This window comes from Schistocerca serialis, chromosome 5 (assembly GCF_023864345.2).
Source record: "Schistocerca serialis cubense isolate TAMUIC-IGC-003099 chromosome 5, iqSchSeri2.2, whole genome shotgun sequence".
Lineage (NCBI taxonomy): Eukaryota > Metazoa > Arthropoda > Insecta > Orthoptera > Acrididae > Schistocerca > Schistocerca serialis.
In genome coordinates, this window is record NC_064642.1 from 96,457,099 (window position 1) to 96,479,011 (window position 21,913).

Below are 21,913 nucleotides of genomic sequence, written 5' to 3' on the forward strand. Positions count from 1 at the left end.
GCTCTCCATGCTACTGTATCCTGTGCAAACTTCTTCATCTCCCAGTACCGACCACAGCCCACGTCCTTCTGAATCTGCTTAGTGTACTCATCTCTTGGTCTCCCTCTATGATTTTTACCTTCCACGCTGCCCTCCGGTAGTAAATTGGTGATCCCTTGATGCCTCAGAACATGTCCTACCAACCGATCCCTTCTTCTAGTCAAGTTGTGCCACAAACTCCTCTTCTCCCCAATTCTATTCAATACCTCCTCTTTAGTTATGTGATCTAATCATCTAATCTTCAGCATTCCTCTGTAGCACCACATTTCAAAATCTTCTATTCTCTTCTTGTCTAAACTATTTATCGTTCATGTTTCACTTCCATACATGGCTACACTCCATACAAATACTTTCAGAAATGACTTCCTGACACTTAAATCAATACTCGACATTAAAAAATTTCTTGTCTTCAGAAACGCTTTCCTTGCCATTGCCAGTCTACATTTTATATCCTCTCTACTTCGACCATCATCATTTATTTTGCTCCCCAAACAGCAAAACTCCTTTACTACTTTAAGTGTCTCATTTCCTGATCTAATTCCCTCAGAATCAACTGACTTAATTTGACTACATTCCATTATCCTCATTTTGCTTTTGTTGCTGTTCATCTTAGATCCTCCTTTCAAGACAGTGTCCATTCTGTTCAGCTGCTTTTCCAGGTCCTTTGCTGTCTCTGACAGAATTACATGTCGTCGGCGAACCTCAAAGTTTTTATTTCTTCTCCATGAATTTTAGTACCTACTCCAAATTTTTCTTTTGTTCCCTTTACTGCTTGCTCAATATACAGATTGAATAGCAGCAGGGAGAGGCTACAACCCTGTCTCATTCCCTTCCCAACCACTGCTTCCCTTTCATGTCCCTCGACTCTTTCAACGGTCATCAGCTTTCTGTACAAACTGTAAATAGCCTTTCGCTCCATGTATTTTACCCTTGCCACCTTTAGAATTTGAAAGAAAGTATTCCAGTCAACATTGTCAAAAGCTTTCTCTAAGTCTACAAACGCTAGAAATGTAGGTTTGCTTTTCCTTAATCTTTCTTCTAAGATAAGTCGTAGGGTCAATATTGCTTCACGTGTTCAAACATTTCTACAGAATCCAAACTGATCCTCCCCGAGGTCGGCTTCTACCAGTTTTTCCATTCATCTGTAAAGAACTCGCATTAGTATTTTGCAGCTGTGACTTATTAAACTGATAGTTAGGTAATTTTCACAACTGTCAACACCTGCTTTCTTTGAGATTGGAATTATTATGTTCTGCTTGAAGTCTGAGGAAATTTCTCCTGTCTCATACATCTTGCTCACCAGATGGTAGAGTTTTGTCAGGACAGGTGCTCCCAATGCTGTCAGTATTTCTAATGGAATGTTGCCTACTCCCACGGCCTTGCTTCGACTTAGGTCTTTCAGTGTTCTGTCAAACTCTTCACGCAGTATCATATCTCCCATTTCACCTTCATCTACATCCTTTTCCATTTCCTTAATATTGTCCTCAAGAACATCGCCCTTGTATAGACCCTCTATATACTCCTTCCACCTTTCTGCTTTCCCTTCTTTGCTTAGAACTGGGTTTCCATCTGAGCTCTTGATATCCATGCAAGTGGTTCTCTTTTCTCCAAAGGTCTCTTTAATTTTCCTGTTGGCAGTATCTATCTTACCCCTCGTGAAATAAGCCTCTACATCCTTACATTTGTCCTCTAAACATCCCTGCTTAGCCATTTTGCACTTCCTGTCGATCTCATTTTTGAGACGTTTGTATTCCTTTTTGCCTACTTCACTTACTTCGTTTTTGTATTTTCTCCTTTCATCAATTAAATTCAGTATCTCTTCTGTTACCCAAGGTTTTCTACTAGCCCTCATCTTTTTACTGATCCTCTGGTGCCTTCACTATTTCATTCCTCAAAGCTACCCATTTTTCTTCTACTGTATTTTTTCTCCCATTGCTGTCAATTGTTCCCTTATGCTCTCTGCTCTGCTCTGCACAAACTCTGGTGTAGTCAGTTATCCAGGTCCCTTCTCCTTAAATTCCCCCTTTTTTTAGTTTCTTCAATTTTAATCTACAGTTCATAGCCAATAGATTGTGGTCAGAGTCCACATCTGCCCCTGGAAATGTCTTACAATTTAGAATCTGGTTCCTAAATCTCTGTCTTACCATTATATAATCTAGCTAGTTGGCATATAAACTTGTATTACTCTAGTAGGCATGGGCTTTGTGTCTATCTTGGCCACAATAATGTGTTCACTATGCTGTTTGTAGTAGCTTACCCGCACTCCTATTTTTTTATTCGTTATTAAACCTACTCCTTCATTACCCCTATTTGATTTTGTATTTATAACCCTGTATTCACCTGACCAAAAGTCTTGTTCCTCCTGCCACCGAACTTCACTAATTCCCACTATATCTAACTTTAACCTATCCATTTCCCTTTTTAAATTTTCTAACCTACGTGCCTGATTAAGGGATCTGACATTCCACACTCCGATCCATAGAACACCAGTTTTCTTTCTCCTGATAATGACATCCTCTTGAGTAGTCCCCGCCTGGAGATCCGAATGGGGGACTATTTTACCTCCGGAATATTTTACCCAAGAGGATGCCATCATCATTTAATCATACAGTAAAGCTGCATGCCCTCAGGAAAAATTACGGCTGTAGTTTCCCCTTGCTTTCAGCCGTTCGCAGTACCACAACAGCAAGGCCGTTTTGGTTAGTGTTACAAGGCCAGATCAGTCAATCGTCCAGACGGTTGCCCCTGCAACTACTGAAAAGGCTGCTGCCCCTCTTCAGGAACCACACATTTGTCTGCCCTCTCAACAGATACCCCTCCATTGTGGTTGCACCTATGGTATGGCTATCTGTATCATTGAGGCACGCAAGCCTCCCCACCAATGGCAAGGTCCATGGTTCATGGGGGGAAGACAACAAAGGTACTAGGCTGAGTCACTGACCTATTGGTAATGTCGACCATGCATTTGCTAAGCAAGTGTATTTGCAGCTTACTATATTGGAAGTATTGTGAAGTGCTAGACAATTTTAAACAAAAATTGTTTTAGCTGTCAATTTCACTGATCCTATATACAAATAAACAGTGTCAGAAAGCAACAGTACATCTTTTTCTAATTTTCTAGGTTCCAGTTAGATGTCATAAGACTGTATTAAGCAGCATAGTGATAGCACATTGCTAACACAGTGTAGAGATAAAGTTTGTAAAACCTTTTTGTAATATCTATTACATTCTGTACTCATCACTGTTTCTCCTTTTCAAACATGCCCCACCCCGCCCAGTAAAACACTCTCTCTCTCTCTCTCTCTCTCTCTCTCTCTCTCTCTTACACACACACTCTTGGCTACAATTTGGCTTATACACACACTCATAGAGAGAGAGAGAGAGAGAGAGAGAGAGAAGAGGGTGTTCTGTTCTTAAGACGATGTGACCAATGACAACATTCCTGTTAGAAAAAATATTTTTTTTTTTTTCAAATCCATTTTGTATGTGTTCTGTAGAACTTCACTAATATGTAATAATTTCTGATTTCAGTCAGTTCTGACATCAAGAATAAAAGGAACATTACTCTACTTTTTAATGGAGTGGACACAATTGCTGACATATATCTGAATGAAAATTACATTAGTTCAACAGAAAACATGTTTCTTCGATACTTTTTCCCAGTAGAAGATTATATACAGGTATGTTCATACTGTAAGATGAGGTGCAAAGTATTTCAATCCTTAAAATCAATATTACATCAAGACTGCTAAAATTTAATGATATGTTAAGAGAAAGTGAGATTTGTATTTTGAAGAATTATGAAAAGGATAGACTGTGACTCACTGTAAAGATGACATGTTGAGTTTCTAACAGGCATAACAATAAGACTGTTACACCTCGAGCTTTTGGTCAAAGTCTTCTCCAGAAAGGAAAGGAAAACACACATACACATATTCACACAAGCAGGCACAACTCACACACACAACAGCTATCTCTGGCCACTCTCACCAGACAGCAGCTGTTGGACTGAATGAAAGCAGCAATCTAGAATGGGGCAAGGAAGGAGGAAAGATAGCAGGGTATGGGCAGGAGGTAGAGAAGAGCACTGTCTGGCAGAGCATGCAGGGACTAGACAGTGGCAGGACAAAGTTACTAGGCAGATGGTAAAAGATTGGCAAGTGCATTGGCAAAAAGCAGTCCACAATGAGGGTGAGGGGACATGACCTGGCAGGAAATGACAGGACAGATGGGATGGGAACTGTTGGGCAGAGGGTTGGGGACAGTAGGTTATCATAATTTGAAACTGGGATAATTTCAGGAACAGAGAATGCATTGTAAGGATAACTCCCACCTGTGCAGTTCAGAAAAGCTGTTGGTGGAGAGGAGGATCCAAATGGCCTGGGTTGTGAAGCAGCCATTGAAATGAAACATGTTATGTTCAGCTGCATGTTGTGCTATGGGCTGGTGCACTTTACTCTTGGCTACAATTTGGCTGTGGCCATTCATCCTGATGGACAACTGGTTGGTAGTCATGCCAACATAAAAAGGTGTGCACAGATAGCAGCAGAGTTGGTATATGACATGGCTGCTTGCACAGGAGGCCTGGCCTCAAATAGAGTAGAACAAGCCCGTGACAGGAGTGGAATAGGAACTATTTGGTGTGTGGATTAGGCAGATTTGCACTTGGCTCCTCTACAGGGATATGACCCCTGTGGCAAGGGGCTGGGATTGGGAGTGGCGTAGGGATGGACTAAGATGTTGTGGAGGTTGGGTGGGCAACAGAACACCATTTAGGGGAGTGGGAAGAATCTTGGGTAGGATGTCTCTCATTTTAGGGCATGATGATAGATTATCACTAGGGCCTATATTTCTGAAAGACAGAGCTGCCGAATAACTACAGACACAATTGAAACAATGAGTGAGGAGAGTAAAAAGGGTCCTGAGACTGTGACCATGTGTATGTGAGTTTTGCTTTTTTTTGTGTGTGTGTGTGTGTGTGTGTGTGTGTGTGTGTGTGTGTGTGTGTGTGTGTGTGTGCATGTTTATGTGTGTTTTCTACTGCAGATGAAAGACTTTTTCTGAAAGGTTTAACATTTTAGCAGTCATTTTCATTGAGCCTACCTATCACTCAGTACCTCCTCAATATGGTGAGAAGCAGTCTATGTTTTCCATATGTTATGCAACAAATTGACATAAAATTGGAACATGTGAGATATAGACACATATCCCACATCTTGTTGTAGTTCTTGATACATGTAGTGACACTGTTATCAGTAATCTCCCCTGTCCATATACACAGTTCCAGATTAGGTTTATGAAAAGAATGTTGCAGATGGCATTATCTCACCTCATTCACACTCTGTGGGGCTTGAGTTTGGTCACTTGCAGATAATTAAAAGGTCAATCTTTTTTCAAACCATAACTCATCTACTGGTGCAGACTTTATAGTTTTCTCACTGGATATACAAAAAAGGGGCGAACAATTCTTGTTGAGGTGTAAACACAAGAAATGCTGCAATTTTTGTTGTACAAAATGTTGATCCATCACTGAAAATTATTTTCCTCGAGTTTTAGTCTTCTTAGCATACAATATTGTGCTATATTTGATTAACATTAAAATTAATGCCCTTCACAATTTTTTCCTGAGAACAAGCTACCTTCTTTGAGACACCAGGGCATGATATTACATGATCGAGGGAAACAAAACTGATTTCAAAGCTATTAAAACTTAAATACATCTTTTTCCTTGAAGTTTTGACCAGCAGAGCATCTTTCTTTTTCAAAGATTTGTTTCATTTACCTCTGTTCTGTCTGAGTATTTGTCCACATGAGAATTTGCATTATAGACATCTTCTTGGTAGTTTTTTAGTCTAAATTTTAAAAAAATATATTATTACAGTGGACAAGAGTAGAAAATGCAACAGAGTAGTGAGAAATTGTCAACAGTTTGAAGAATGGAGATGTGACAAGTGATGGTATTATCATTGGTGCTGTAGCAGTTGTGCCTATAATTTACAGAGAAAGAGCCCTGATCTTAAAATTTAGAGGTAATTTAGGAGTACTACAGACAGAATTAGAACAGTTGAAAGCTACAGTTATCAACCATAAAGTTAGGGAGCTGCAATTGTCAGCCATAAAGGCAGGAAGAGGCAGAGGAGTGGACTGTGTCCAACCTGCCAAGTGAGACAAGAGGTTCAAGAAATGTTGCAAGTCTCTGCTTTTAGTCTAGATGCCTCAAGTAGCTAAACTGTTCTGGAGACTATGGACAAAAGTGTGCAGACAACTCAAGGAGTTCAGAAACACCTGGGCAAGACAAGCAAAAAAGAGGAAGCTAAGTGTAGTAGTAGCTAGATGGTTAAAAAGACCTGGATGTTTCTTCTGTGACTGAATAATTATGAGAGAGAAATGTCTGAACTAGTAAAGTATGCTCTGGATTGTGAAGTCCAAGTAATGAATATTTTTAAGCCAAGTTCAGGGCTCAGAGATGTCATGAGTGATGTAGAATCTTTGGAGGAAGGTCTTCATAAAGAATATTGTGTAGTGATGATTGGGGGAGTCAGGAACAGTTTGGACCATAACCTTACAGCATGAAGCACACCACTGGCAATGCTTCTGCCACAGTGTGAAGACTGTGCCACTCTTTGAGAATTATGATAAGACATGAATGAAACTTATATTGCCATTTAAATGCAGAGCTCCAGGAATCATCCAACAGAGGGGGAGGGGGCTGTGGTGAGGGGGTGAGAAATCAGATATGGGCATTATAGATCATCATCCGTCACAAGGGTGCACCCAACACAAAACACTCTACACTTGAATGCTTCCAGTAACAGTATACTTACATGACTAGTTTTCAGAAACTTTAAATGTATCTTGAGTAATGCCTGTTAAATGTCAGTAATTTCTTACACTTTCCTTAAGCCCTGTCTTTCCAAAAGACAGAGTTGACAAATTACTACAGACACAATTGGAACAATGAGTGAGGAAGCAAAATACAGCAACTTGCACAGTACAAAGGATAACAATTAAAATGTATTTTGCCTTTTCTGTTAAAGCCCACTAAATGAGAAAAACAGCTTTTCAAATCAACGCCAGGGAGAGACAAATCTAAATTTATTTTGAAAGATAAGCTTTTAACAGAACATCATTTGGAGGTTATGGAAACTGAACTACTTTCGATCATTAATCTTATCACATTACTGTTGGTATAATGTGAAGAAAGAGAGAGTGACTGTATTCACAAGAAGAGGAATGAAGTCCCAGGCCTTATACTTCACTTGCATCTAACAGCTCTTTAAGTGCTCTACATTAGTAATGGATACACAAGATTTAAGTTCTGACACTCATTTTTCTCTTGCTCTGTTTATGAATGGGACAAAAAAGGCAATGTGAAAGTCTTGTATGCTCAATGCTCCACAGCTTGTTAGTATTTATTAAAAGGCATCTTGCTGGGCACAATGGACTGCATGTAAACATACTGAATCACCAACTGGCAATTAAATACTTTTATATGCAGCTCACAGAGCACAGCAACATGTCTTTTAACAGGAAAGGATGTAACTGTGAGTGGTACAAGGTGTCCTGTTCAGTTCACTGTATAGTGGCTTGTGGGGTATGTAAATAGCTGTAGGACTTAGAAACAAAAATTAAAACTTCATAGATTAGTAAATTCTGATTAGAGCTTCCCTATTTGTAATTGCTGAGTCAGTAATAGTATTTTTGTTCTGTACCCAGAAGTGTAATTGTTATAAAGCACACTATAAGTTTTGCTGTCACATGAGATATTTATATCATGACTCTATGATGCATCAAGCACTTGCTATCATAAAACCTCTCTTTTTATTTGAGTCACAACAATTTTTCAGCAATCAGACTTTTTTTAAGTATTGTGTCAGCTTCAATACTATCATGATTATACAGTTGCATAGTTAAAGTTATTCACGCAAGGAATGCTCTCGTCCCATTTTGCATCTTTTCCTTTCCAAATTTCTGCCATTCTCCTAGATCATAAACTTTACAGCTGCAATAGACTCCTTGCTGTCAGCTGCTAGTGGGTATTGCTCACTCCCCTTGCACTTTTGGTTTTCTGCATACTGTGACCATGCTCAGAGCAGTGAGTTATAGCACAGACATGACTTGAAGTAAAACATTAATTATTCCTCTCAATACATCATAGGAACCTGAGTCCTGGCACACATTGGATGAGGCTTTCTGTGTAAAATTGCTGCATACTTACAATATTAGAAAAAAGATAGACTGCTACTCACCATAAAGATGACCTGTTGAGCTTCAGACAGACCTAATGAAAAAGCTGTTACACAACACAGCTTTCAGCCAAGGCTTTCTTCAGCAAAAAAGAACACACACACATTCAAACAAGCAAACACACCTCATCCACACATGACTGCTACCACCAGCAAACATTGGCAGAGAGAAGCACACAAAGAGGATGAGTGAATGTGAAAATGGAGGAGGTGATAGGACAAGGGGGTGGCAACTGTTGGGTGGAAGATATGGGGTAGGTTCCCATAGTTTAAGGCTGGTATAATTTTGGGAATAGAGAATCTGTTGTAAGGATAGCTCCTATCTGCACATTCCCAGAAAAGCTGCTGGTGGCAGTAAGGATCCAGATGGCCTGCGTTGTGCCGCAGGGTGTCTACTTTGTTCTTGTCCACAAATTGGCAGTGTCTGTTCATCTTGGTGGACAGCCGGTTGGTAGTCATACCAATTAAAAAAACTGTGCAGTGGTTGCGGCATAGCTGGTATATGATATGGCTGCTTTCACAGGTGTCCTGGCCTTTGATGGGTAAGATAAGCCTGTGACAGGACTGGAATTGGAAGTGCTGGCTGAGTCAATAGGGCAGATCTTGCACCTGGGGTCTTCTGCTTGTGCCAAGGGGTTGTGATTGTAAGTGGCATAAGGTGGACTAGTATGTTGTGGAGTTTAGCTGAGTAATGGAACACCATTTCAGGAGAGTTAGGAAGGATCTTGGGTAGAATGTCCCTCATTTCAGGGCATCATGATAGATAATAAAAGCTGTGACTGGGCTATGGTTCAGTTGTTCCAGTCTGGAGTGGTAACAGGTGATGAAGGGGGCGGGAAATCTGTTTGCAGACTAGGTTTGGGGTATAGTGCCTGTTTGTGAAGGCCTTGCTAAGACATTCAGCATACTGTGAAAGCTGGGAAAGGGAGTTTTTGTCACATATCTTGCACATACAACATTCCTGGGTGGCAAGGCTGTGTGGGGAGGATTCTTTGGTGTGGAAGGGATGGCAGCTGTGAAAATGCAGATACTGTTGGTGGGTGGTGAGTTTAATGTGGACATAGATGTCAATTGAGCCATCAGAGAGGAGGTCAACATGTAAGAAGGTGGCACATTGGCTTGCAGAGGACCGGCTGAAGTGGATGGGAGAGTTTTTGGAGACTAGAGAGGTTTCCTTTAGATTGCCCATAAACAGGTTGACATAGGAGAGTGTCATGCAGGTGTCCATAACTGTGCTGCAGATTTGTTTGTATATCTTCCCTTCAAAGGAGACATAGTTATGTGTCAGGATAACAGTTTGTTAGGTTATTGACATATTGGGTTTGGAGTCTGAAAGACGTTGGGAAAGGCAGTGTTCAGTTGCAACAAGACCACTGGCATGAGGTACGTTGGTGTATGGGAAAGTGGCATCAACAGTGACAGGTAGGGAACCAGGAGGTAAAGGAGTGGGGATGGTAGAGAGTTGATGAAGGAAGCAGTTGGTATCTTTGATGATGGATACTATATTATGGGCAATTGGGTGAAGGTGTTTGTCAATGAGGGCCAAAATCCTTTCATTGGGGGCATAATAACCAGGTACAATGGGGCTTCCATGTTTTTTTGGTTTGTGAAATTTGAGGAGCATGTAGAAGATGGGTGTGTGGGCAGTCATAAGGATGAGTAGAGAAATGGATGCAGGGAGAGGTTCTGGAAAGTGCCTAAGGCTTTAAGTAGGGATTGGAGGCTATGTTGGACTCTTGGGATATCATCACTCTGGCAGAGTTTATAGATGGACGAGTCAGGTAATTGGCAGAAGCCTTCCACCAGATACTTACTGCAACTCAACATGACACAGTGATGGAGCCTTTGTCTGCTGGGAGGATGTTTAGGCCAGGATCTTTTTTGAGACTGTGTATGGCAGTTCTTCCCTCTGTTGAAAGGTTGGTGGTGTAAGGAAGGGATCTAGGGAAGGATGGTGAAGCCAGATTAGAGGTAAAGAATTCCTGGAAAGTGACCAGAGGGTGGTTAGATGGGAAGGGCACAGTATCATGTTTGTATGTGGTATGAAATGAGAGAGGCAGGGTTCATTGTTGGAATTAGGTTGGCTTTAGCTGTAGGGTTTGGTGGCAAGGAAGAGTTACCACTACAGGGATCAGGAGAAAGAGAGTAGGTCTTTGACAAGTCCATCATTATTAAATTTGGATATAGAGCTAAAGATGAGGCTTTTGGATAGGACTGAAGCTCCTGTGAAGCTGAGAATTTTGATGGCAAAGTTAACAATAGTGTTCTGGGATTGTTTGGGCTCTGGATTTGGAGCGTTGGTAGGGAGTTTTGGGGATGTGGCAGGTTGAAAGGCTTTGTGAGCCAGGGTCTGGGTGCTAAGACAAGTTGATGAGGAGGAGTGGTGTGGGTAGTATAGGGGTTGGATAGGGGTGCTCCAAGGTGGCAGTGGGATGTCAGCAGGTTAGACAATTTATGGAGGTGGTGTCTGGAACACCCTTCCAGGTGCTGGAGAGCAAGGGATTCAGTTTCCCAGAAGGGATGTATGTAGAAGAGATGGCGCAGTAGCAATATCTTGCAGAGAGAGTAGAGGTGGTTCTGATATGACTGTCACATGGAAATGTTTTCACAGTACCACATACGTAAGTGTCAGGGACTGGCGGAATCTGAAAAGGTGGAGATCATTGTGAAAGAAGGGGTGGGATCCAGAGAAAGGAATTTTTATGGTTTGGCCGTTGGGGATGAGAGTGGGGGCATTTCATGATTTAGGCATCATTTAAGCAAAAGGATGTGGGATTGGGTTTTAGCCAGGGAAAGGGATACATTTCTGAACTGGTGCAGGAAGATGGAGCGGGGCTTCATTGTGACAGGGATGGCATTGGGGAAACACGAAATGATGTAGCACATAGGCAAATGAAGGAACTGAATGGTTGTCAGGAGAGCTGCATAACAGAAATAGATGCATGAAAATACACACAGGCATGCAGAAAACGTGCACAGCTACACAAGAACATATACAGATGTGTCAAAATGCACAAATAGTTGAAAATATGTAAAAATATGAACAAACACAAACAAATACTAATAAACACACAAAAAGAAGGGGAAAAGGGATGGATGAGGTATGGGAGTTCATGTGGAACAGCTAGGTGTGGAAAATAAAACGTAAAATTATGCGAGGATGAGTGAAGAAATAAAGTTAATAGGAAAAATTATAACTATCAGCAAATAGAATTTGGGGCATGAGATGCTGCACCAACAATCTGTGCATTCACATAGCCATGTGTTTTTCATGAGATAAATCATTCTTACAGTGGGGCTCAGAAGTCAGAATGTATGTGGTTTGAAAGGCGGTAGAGAAAGAACTGACACTGAGAGGAGTAATTCTTCAGAGGTAGTAACAAAGGAAAATAATACGTGGCTGTAGGATGGAAGAAAAGCTATTAGGCAAAATCAAACAATGGGTCTCAAAGTTGGAATATCAACCGTACTATGAAAAGGATAAATTAGTACTGACTGTCAAGATGACACGTTGGATTGCACTATGAAGGACTGCTACATGCTACAGCTTTTATCCAAAGCCTTTTTGAGCAGAAAAAACACACATAAATTTACACAAGCAACCTCACCTCATGTACACATGACTGCTACCACCGGCAGCTCTGAATGGAATGCCACTGTCACATGAATAGCAATCTGGAGTGAGGCAGAGAAGAGGGAGGTAGTCATACCAGTATGAGGGGCGTTTGAAAAGTCCATGCAAAGTCTGAGAGATAGCACCACCGGCACATATATGGAGGTCATGTTTAGTTAGTAGCATCTTTGGAAAGAATGCACACCAAGTTACAGCCATATTGGTCTATTTCTTTGTGTTTGGCATTCATGTGAATCAAGGAAGTCAAGGGATTGTCAACAAATGGACGAAAAAGAATTTTGTGTGGTGTTCAAACATTAATTTATGAAAGGCAAAACGCCTCAGGAGAGTAGAGGGAAGCTGTTTGCTTCATCCTACCTTTACACACTACTGGGCCAAAGAATGTCTTGGAACAGTAGTGTGTAAAGGTAGGATGAAGCAAACAGCTTGGTGGAATGACACAGTCAAGGCAGCCTGTAAAAGGAAAAAGAAGGCATATCAAAAATGGCTACATACTAGAACTCAGGTAGACAGAGAAAGTTATGTTGAAGAAAGAAACAAAGCCAAACAGATAATTACAACATCCAAGAAGAAATCTTGGGAAGACTTTGGAAACAGGTTGGAGACCTTGGGTCAAGCTGCTGGAAAACCATTCTGGAGTGTAATTCGCAGTCTTTGAAAGGGAGGTAAGAAGGAAATGACAAGTATTTTGGACAGGTCAGGAAAACTGCTAGTGAATCCTGTTGATGCCTTGGGCAGATGGAGGGAATATTTTGAAGAGTTGCTCAATGTAGGTGAAAATATGATCAGTAATGTTTCAGATTTCGATGTACAATGAGACAGGAATGATGATGGAAATAGGATCACATATGAGGAAGTGGAGAAAATGGTCAATAGATTGCAGTGCAATAAAGCGGCTGGAGTGGATGAAATTAAGTCGGAACTCATCAAATTCAGTGGAATGTCAGGTCTCAAATGGCTTCACAGGATAATTGAAATGGCATGGGAGTCGGGACAGGTTCCATCAGATTTGATGAAAGCAGTAATCACACCAATCTTTAAACATGGAAACAGAAAAGATTGTAACAATTACAGAGGTATCTCTTCGGTCAACATTGTGGGTAAAATCTTCTCAGGTATTTTTGAAAGGAAAGTGCGAGTATTAGTTGAGGACAAATTCGATGAAAATCAGTGTGGGTTTAGGCCTCTTAGAGGTTGTCAGGACCAGATCTTTAGCTTACGGCAAATAATGGAGAAGTGTTACGAGTGGAACAGGGAATTGTATCTATGTTTTATAGATCTAGAAAAGGCATATGACCGGGTTCCTAGGAGGAAGTTATTGTCTGTTCTACATGATTAAGGAATAGGAGGCAAACTTTTGCAAGCAATTAAAGGTCTTTACATAGATAGTCAGGCAGCAGTTAGAGTTGACGGTAAAGTGAGTGCATGGTTCAGGGTAGTTTCAGGGTTAAGACAAGGCTGCAACCTGTCTCCACTGTTGTTCATATTATTGATGGATCATATGTTGAAAACAATAGACTGGCTGGGTGAGATTAAGATATGTGAACACAAAATAAGCAGTCTCGCATATGCGGATGACTTAGTTGTAATGGCAGATTCTATTGAAAGTTTGCAAAGAAATATTTCAGAGCTAGATCAGAAATGTAAGGACTATGGTATGAAGATTAGCATCTCCAAAACAAAAGTAGTGTCAGTGGGAAAGAGATATAAACGGATTGAGTGCCAAATAGGAGGAACAAAATTAGAACAGGTGGATGGTTTCAAGTACTTAGGATGCATATTCTCACAGGATGGCAACATAGTGAAAGAACTGGAAGCGAGGTGTAGCAAAGCTAATGCAGTGAGCACTCAGCTACGATCTACTCTCTTCTGCAAGAAGGAAGTCAGTACCAAGACTAAGTTATCTGTGCACCGTTCAATCTTTCGATCAACTTTGTTGTATGGGAGTGAAAGCTGGGTGGATTCAGGTTACCTTATCAATAAGGTTGAGGTTACGGATATGAAAGTAGCTAGGATGATTGCAGGTACTAGTAGATGGGAACAATGGCAGGAGGGTGTGCACAATGAGGAAATCAAAGAAAAACTGGGAATGAACTCTATAGATGCAGCAGTCAGAGCAAACAGGCTTAGATGATGGGGTCATGTTACACGCATGGGAGAAGCAAGGTTACCCAAGAGACTCATGGGTTCAGCAGTAGAGGGTAGGAGGAGTCGGGGTAGACCAAGGAGAAGGTACGTTGATTCGGTTAAGAATGATTTTGAAGTAATAGGCTTAACATCAGAAGAGGCACCAATGTTAGCACTGAATAGGGGATCATGGAGGAATTTTATAAGGGGAACTATGCTCCAGACTGAACGCTGAAAGGCATAATCAGTCTTAAATGATGATGATGATGATGATGATGGTGTGCAAATTCATGAGTACCGTTTTTTGGGGATTAACTATTAGCCTGTTTCTGGTAAACCATTCAGACACTCCTTTTGTAATATCTTGTGCAGATGTAGTAAGATTTTCTTCATTATTCCCTTCAATCAATAGACTGGTGTCATCTGCAAACAGTACTGGTTCAGAATCCCTAACGTGTGATGGGAAATCATTAATGTAGACCAAAAAAAGAAAAGGACCTAAAATGGAGCCCTGTGGAACACCATGACTTAGTCCGCATTGTTCTGAAAGGTGTACCTGGAGTTCATTTCCTTCCGTGTACTTCATTTCAGTTACCTGAGAGTGATATTCCAAATATGATTTAATCCACTGATTTGTCACACCTCTTACACCATACCATTTGAGCTTCATCAGGAGTATAGAATGATCAATCACATTTGGTCCAAGAATAAACCTGAGATATTTCTGTGGTTGTCCACTGCATTTAAGACATGGTTTATCAGATTGAAAGTGGCAGTTTCAATTGATCTCTGTGGTCTGAAGCCATGTTGACATCCAGAAATAATATTATTCTTGTCGAAGAATGTAATTAGTTTTGAAAGGAACACTTTTTCAATAATTTTCGAAAACCGTGACAATAGAGACACAAGTCTGTAGTTACCCATACATTGATGATCATCTTTTTTATATAGGGGTACTACTTTTGCCATTTTCAGTTGCTGAGGGAAGACACCACATAATAAGGATGAATTGCATATGTCCAATAAAGGTGAAAGTATTTGTCTTGCTGTTATTTTTATAATATAATCTGGACTATCATCAATACCAGTTGAATACTTACTCTTCAGTGAATTAATGGTATTTAGGAGCTCTGTTGGGCTCAATGGACTGAGGAACATGGATATATTATTTATTTCAATAGATGAAAGTTCTTTCCATGTTGTATTAGGTGGATTTCCAAATTTTTCCTTCACTAATTTCCCAGCAACAGTTGCATAGTAAGAATTGAAACTGTTTGCAACTTCCCTAGGGTCAGTGACATTCTTGCCATCATGTGATATCACAATATTTTTGTGAGTTGTCTTCTTCCCCGTAAGATCCTGCACAGCTTTTCGCATGGACTTAGTTTTATTGGATGACTTCATAATATATTTGTCATTTTCCTTAATTTTTGCCTCCGTTATGACATGTTTCAAAACAAGCTTGTATTTTTTGCCTTTTAGAAGATACTCTGATGCCTGGTGAATCCAGTTTTTGAATCTATCTGTGCTTTTGGAAGTAACTTTCCTTTGTGGAAAAGCTATGTCAAAATTATGCTTTAAAATGTTCAAAAAATGTTCCACCTTTTCGTTAGCATTAGAGGTATCATATACTTCTCTCCAAGATTGTTCGCTGATTAGGTATTGGAAGTATTCTATATTTTTCCCACTATAAATCCTTTTATGGATAACATTTTCTATACTGGTCGAAATGTGATTTCCAGGTATGGTCAGTAATTGTGAAAGGTGGTCACTATAGCTATAGTTTTCTGATGTACACTTGTCCATGTTTACACACACCTGATCAAGGAGAGTGACACTAGTTTTAGTTACATGTGTTGGAGAGCTAACAGTAAGACAAAGATTGTAGGCTTTTATAATATTTAAAAATATTTCCCTGTGAGGGCTATGGCTCAGAAAGTCAATATTAAAATCACCACATAGTACCACTGTTTTCCCAGTTGTCTTAAGTTTGCATAAAGCAAGGTCCAATTTTTTGAAAAAAACACTTATGTTGCTAACAGGAGATCTATACACACATAAAATAATAGTGTTTTCAGACATTAACTCAACAGCTGAGATTTCAAAGTCTCTTTCACAACCAAGTTTGCAAACAGATGTTATACTCTTATAATCTACATTTTCTTTTACTTATATACAAGTTCCCCCATGTTTTGATTTCATTCTACAAAAGCAGTTTTCAAGGTTAAAATGTAATATTTTTAAGTACTGAAAATACTCATTTTGTAACCAATGCTCACGAAAACATAACACTGAAACATCTTTCCAGTCACTATTGAGGAGTATATTTATTTTATCAACTTTGTTTGTTAATGACTGTACATTCTGGTGTACAATCTTCAGTCTATATTTGCAATTTAATTCTGCATCACATTTTTTTGTGATACAGTCTACTTCCCTAAAAAAACTCTTTCACCCTTTTTATAAGACATTGCATCATTCTTTATGACCCATTTGTCCAAAGTACTTGGACTGCTTCTGTAGTAGGCCTATTGTGACTCCAATTTGCTAGACGACAAATTTCTTCAACCAAAAATTGTTTCCCACTATGATTTAAATGAAGGCCATGGCTGATGTGCATGGACCTGTCTAACATGTTTACATTTATTAAGTTCACATACAGAAAACTTTTTGCATAGAGTATCTATCTCTTTGTTTACCTTTGCCTTTGGCTGGTTTCCCCAGAATATAATTCCATAGGCCATCAGGGCATGAAAATAACAAAAATAGGCAACTTTCACAGTATTTAAGTCACCGAAGGAAGCAATCACATGAATAGTGTAAATTGCTGAGCTTAGTTTTTTTTATATAGGTAAGGAATGTGTAAGGACCAGTTTAGATTGCTATTAACACATAGACCCAGGAACTTTGTTGACTCCACTCTTCCTAAATTTCCATCATTGTATTTAACATTAATCTCACCTTCGATATTTTGGCTTGTATGGAATTGAATCAATTGAGTTTTTTCAAAATTTAGTGATAATACATTAGAGGTAAACCAGGTTAAAGATCTCCTGAAAAATTGCATTTACAGTGATCTCAAGATTAGTATTTGTTGAATTGTGTACCAGAATTGTCATGTTATTGGCAAACAAAGTACATTTTACCTTAGCCCTTGTACACATTGGTAGGTCATTTATGAAAATAAGGAAAAGTGGAGGACCCAGAATAGAGCCCTTGTGCCCCAAGAAGAAGACACTGGTTCCCCATTAGTGTTGTTTACCATGACTTTCTGTTTCCGGTCCTTTAAATAGGAGGCAAGCCATGTCCCTGCTCCTCCAGTAACCCATAAAATTCTGCCTTTCCCAGAAAAATCTCATGGTTTACGCAATTGAATGCCTCAGAAAGGCCACAAAAAATTCCAGTTGGAGACATTTTATTATTAATTGATTCAATAATTGCATTGGTGAAAGAATACATTGCCTCTGCTGTTGAGATGTTTTTCTGGAAACTGAATTGGCTTTTATTGAGCATATTGTATTTACTAAGATGTTCAAAAATCCTTCTGGGTTACTTCGTTTCTGTCACCCTTCTTGTACAATGGTTTCACCACTGCATATTTAAGTCTATCAGGGACAATTCCTAGTCTCAGTGATTCATTAAAGATGTGGCACACAAATGAAAATGTGTGTGTGTTTCAACACCTTGATGGAAATACCATCAATACCAGTTGAGTTTTTGTTTTTCATGGCACTTGTTGTTGATGTGGTCTTCAGTCCTGATACTGGTTTGATGCTGCTCTCCATGCTACTCTATCCCGTGCAAGCTTCTTCATCTCCCAGTACTTACTGCAACATACATCCTTCTGAATCTGCTTAGTGTATTCATCTCTCGGTCTCCCTCTATGATTTTTACCCTCCACACTGCCCTCCAGTGCTAAATTTGTGATCCCTTGATGCCTCAGAACATGTCCTACCAAACGGACCCTTCTTCTTGTCAAGTTGTGCCACAAACTCCTCTTCTCCCCAATTCTATTCAATACCTCCTCGTTAGTTATGTGATCTACCCAGCTAATATTCAGCATTCTTCTGTAGCACCACTTTTCAAAACCTTCTATTCTCTTCTCCTCCAAACTATTTATTGTCCATGTTTCACTTCCATATATGGCTACACTCCATACTAATACTTTCATAAATGACTTCCTGACACATAAATCTATACTCGATGTTAACAAATTTCTCTTCTTCGGAAACATTTTCCTTGCCATTGCTAGTCTACATTTTAATCCTCTCTACTTTGACCATCATCAGTTATTTTGCTCCCCAAATAGCAAAAATCCTTTACTACTTTAAGTGTCTCATTTCCTAATCTAATTCCCTCAGCATCACCCAACTTAATTCGACTACATTCCATTATGGTCATTTTTCTTTTGTTGGTGTTCATCTTATATCCTCCTTTCAAGACACTGTCCATTCCGTTCAACTGCTCTTGCAAGTCCTTTGCTGTCTCCAACAGAATTACAATATCATTGGCAAACCTCAAGGTTTTTATTTCTTCTCCATGGATTTTAATACCTACTCCGAACTTTTCTTCTGTTTCCTTTACTGCTTGCTCAATATATAGATTGAATAACATCGAGGAGGGGCTACAACCCTGTCTCACTCCCTTCCCAACCACTGCTTCCCTTTCATGCCCCTCAACTCTTATAACAGCCATCTGGTATCTGTACAAATTGTAGATAGCCTTTCGCTCACTGTATTTTACCCCTGCCACCTTTAGAATTTGAAAGATAGTATTCCAGTCAACATTGTCAAAAGCTTTCTCTAAGTCTACAAATGCTAGAAACATAGGTTTGCCTTTCCTTAATCTTTCTTCTAAGATAAGTCGTAAGGTCAGTATTGCCTCACGTGTTCCAGTGTTTCTACGGAATCCAAACTGATCTTCCCCGAGGTCGGCTTCTACTAGTTTTTCCATTCGTCTGTAAAGAATTCGTGTTAGTGTTTTGCAGCTGTGACTTATTAAACTGATAGTTCGGTAATTTTCACATCTGTCAACACCTGCTTTCTTTGGGATTGGAATTATTATATTCTTCTTGAAGTCTGAGGGTATTTCGCCTGTTTCATACATCTTGCTCACCAGATGGTAGAGTTTTGTCAGGACTGACTCTCCCAAGGCCATCAGTAGTTCCAATGGAATGTTGTCTACTCCAGGGGCCTTGTTTCGACTCAGGTCTTTCAGTGCTCTGTCAAACTCTTCACACAGTATCATATCTCCCATTTCATCTTCATCTACATCCTCTTCCATTTCCATAATATTGTCCTCAAGTACATCGCCCTTGTATAGACCCTCTATATACTCCTTCCACCTTTCTGCTTTCCCTTCTTTGCTTAGAACTGGGTTTCCATCTGAGCTCTTGATATTCATATAAGTCGTTCTCTTATCTCCAAAGGTCTCTTTAATTTTCCTGTAGGCAGTATCTATCTTACCCCTAGTGAGATAAGCCTCTACGTCCTTACATTTGTCCTCTAGCCATCCCTGCTTAGCCATTTTGCACTTCCTGTCGATCTCATTTTTGAGACGTTTGTATTCCTCTTTGCCTGCTTCATTTACTGCGTTTTTGTATTTTCTCCTTTCATCAATTAAATTCAATATTTCTTCTGTTACCCAAGGATTTCTACTAGCCCTCGTCTTTTTACCTACTTGATCCTCTGCTGCCTTCGCTACTTCGTCCCTCAAAGCTACCCATTCTTCTTCTACTGTATTTCTTTCCCCCATTCCTGTCAATTGTTCCCTTATGCTCTCCCTGAAATTCTGTACACCCTCTGGTTTAGTCAGTTTATCCAGGTCCCTTCTCCATAAATTCCCAACTTTTTGCAGTTTCTTTATTTTTAATCTACAGTTCATAAGCAATAGATTGTGGTCAGAGTCCACATCTTCCCCTGGAAATGTCTTACAATTTAAAACCTGGTTCCTAAATCTCTGTCTTACCATTGTATAATGTATCTGATACCTTCTAGTATCTCCAGGATTCTCCCATGTATACAACCTTCTTTCATGATTCTTGTGTTAGCTATGCTCTGTGCAAAATTCTACCAGACATCTTCCTCTTTCGTTTCTTATTCCCAATTCATATTCACCTACTATGTTTCCTTCTCTCCCTTTTCCTACACTCGAATTCCAGTCACCCATGACTATTAAATTTCTGTCTCCCATCACTACCTGAATAATTTCTTTTATTTCATCATACATTTCATCAATTTCTTCATCATCTGCAGAGCTAGTTGGCATATAAACTTTGTACTACTGTAGTAGGTGTGGGCTTCGTGTCTATCTTGGCCACAATAATGCGTTCACTATGGTGTTTGTAGTAGCTTACCTGCACTCCTATTTTTTTATTCATTATTAAACCTACTCCTGCATTACCCCTATTTGATTTTGTATTTTTAACCCTGTATTCACCTGACCAAAAGTCTTGTTCCTCCTGCCACCGAACTCCACTAATTCTCACTATATCTAACTTTAACCTAACCTACCTGCCTGATTAACGGATCTGACATTCCACGCTCCGATCCGTAAAACGTCAGTTTCCTTTCTCCTGATAACGACGTCCTCTTGAGTAGTCCCCGCCCGGAGATCTGAATGGGAGACTATTTTAACTCCAGAATATTTTACCCAAGAGGATGCCATCATCATTTAACCATACAGTAAATCTGTATGCCCTCGGGAAAAATTATGGCTGTAGTTTGCCCTTGCTTTCAGCCGTTCGCAGTACCAGCGCAGCAAGGCCGTTTTGGTTAGTGTTACAGGGCCAGATCAGTCAATCATCCAGACTGTTGCGTCTGCAACAACTAAAAAGGCTGGTGCCCCTCTTCAGGAACCACACATTTGCCTGGCCTCTCAACAGATACCCCTCAGTTGTGGTTGAACCTACGGTACGGCCATCTGTATCCCTGAGGCATGCAACTTTTAATAATACCCCAGATGGTTTTTATTTTGTTGCCAGAATTATCTATTTCTGATTTGATGAATATTCTTTTTGCCTTTATCAGAATTCATTTAAGATCTTGCAGTACCTTTTATAATGAATTCTTATTTCAGAATCATTTGTATCTCTGAGAGAAACATAAAGCAGTCTTTTAGTCCTACATGATGTTTTTACTCCTTTTGTGAGCCACTGTTCGCTGGTATGGCTCTGGTACTAGTTCTTTGCAGTTCTTAGAGGAATACAGCTTCAAAGTGGCACATAAATTCATTTATAAGTAAGTTAAATTTGTCATTGACTTTCAGTGCTCTATAAATTGGACTCCATCAATGAGTTGAAGATAACTGTTGAAAATCATGATATTTTCATTATTAATTACCGTAAATGACCTTTTACAGAATTTGTCCTTCTTGTGTGGGCATATACCGTATTTACTTGAATCGAAGCCGCACTTTTTTCCAGTTTTTGTAATCCAAAAAAACTGCTTGCGGCTTAGAATCGAGTACAAAGTAAGCGGAAGTTCTGAAAAATGTTGGTAGGTGCCGCCACAACTAACTTCTGTCATCGAATATATGTAGCGCTACACAGGCAAGCTTTGCAGGCACAAAGATAAATACTGGCATTAAAACCTCTGCGTCAGTAAATAAAAAAAAAAAAAAAAGGAAGACGAGCTTTCTTCTCCACCCCGAGTTTCGACCACTGCATTTTCATACATTATCCAAAGAAGTAAATACAAATTCCGTATTGTTCATCCTCGAATGTAGCAGCATTTCAATGTTCTATGAAAATCCGACTGGCAAGACTGTTTGGGATGTTTGTCAATATGGCCAACTCTACGTTCCGAATTTTTTCCTACCTGTGAGAAATGATGTTTGCTAATAGGAACTTTTATGAATTGTGAATCAC

General features: G+C 39.8%; 1 protein-coding gene across 1 annotated transcript in view; it reads left to right on the top strand.

The window, feature by feature from the left end:
- The window catches only part of LOC126481767 (beta-mannosidase-like), a 279,943-nt gene that overhangs the window by 69,218 nt on the left and 188,812 nt on the right, over window positions 1-21,913 (top strand). The window contains exon 3 of the mRNA XM_050105721.1: window positions 3,571-3,719. Coding sequence (XP_049961678.1) covers window positions 3,571-3,719 — 149 coding nt within the window. The remainder of the gene's footprint in view (window positions 1-3,570; window positions 3,720-21,913) is intronic.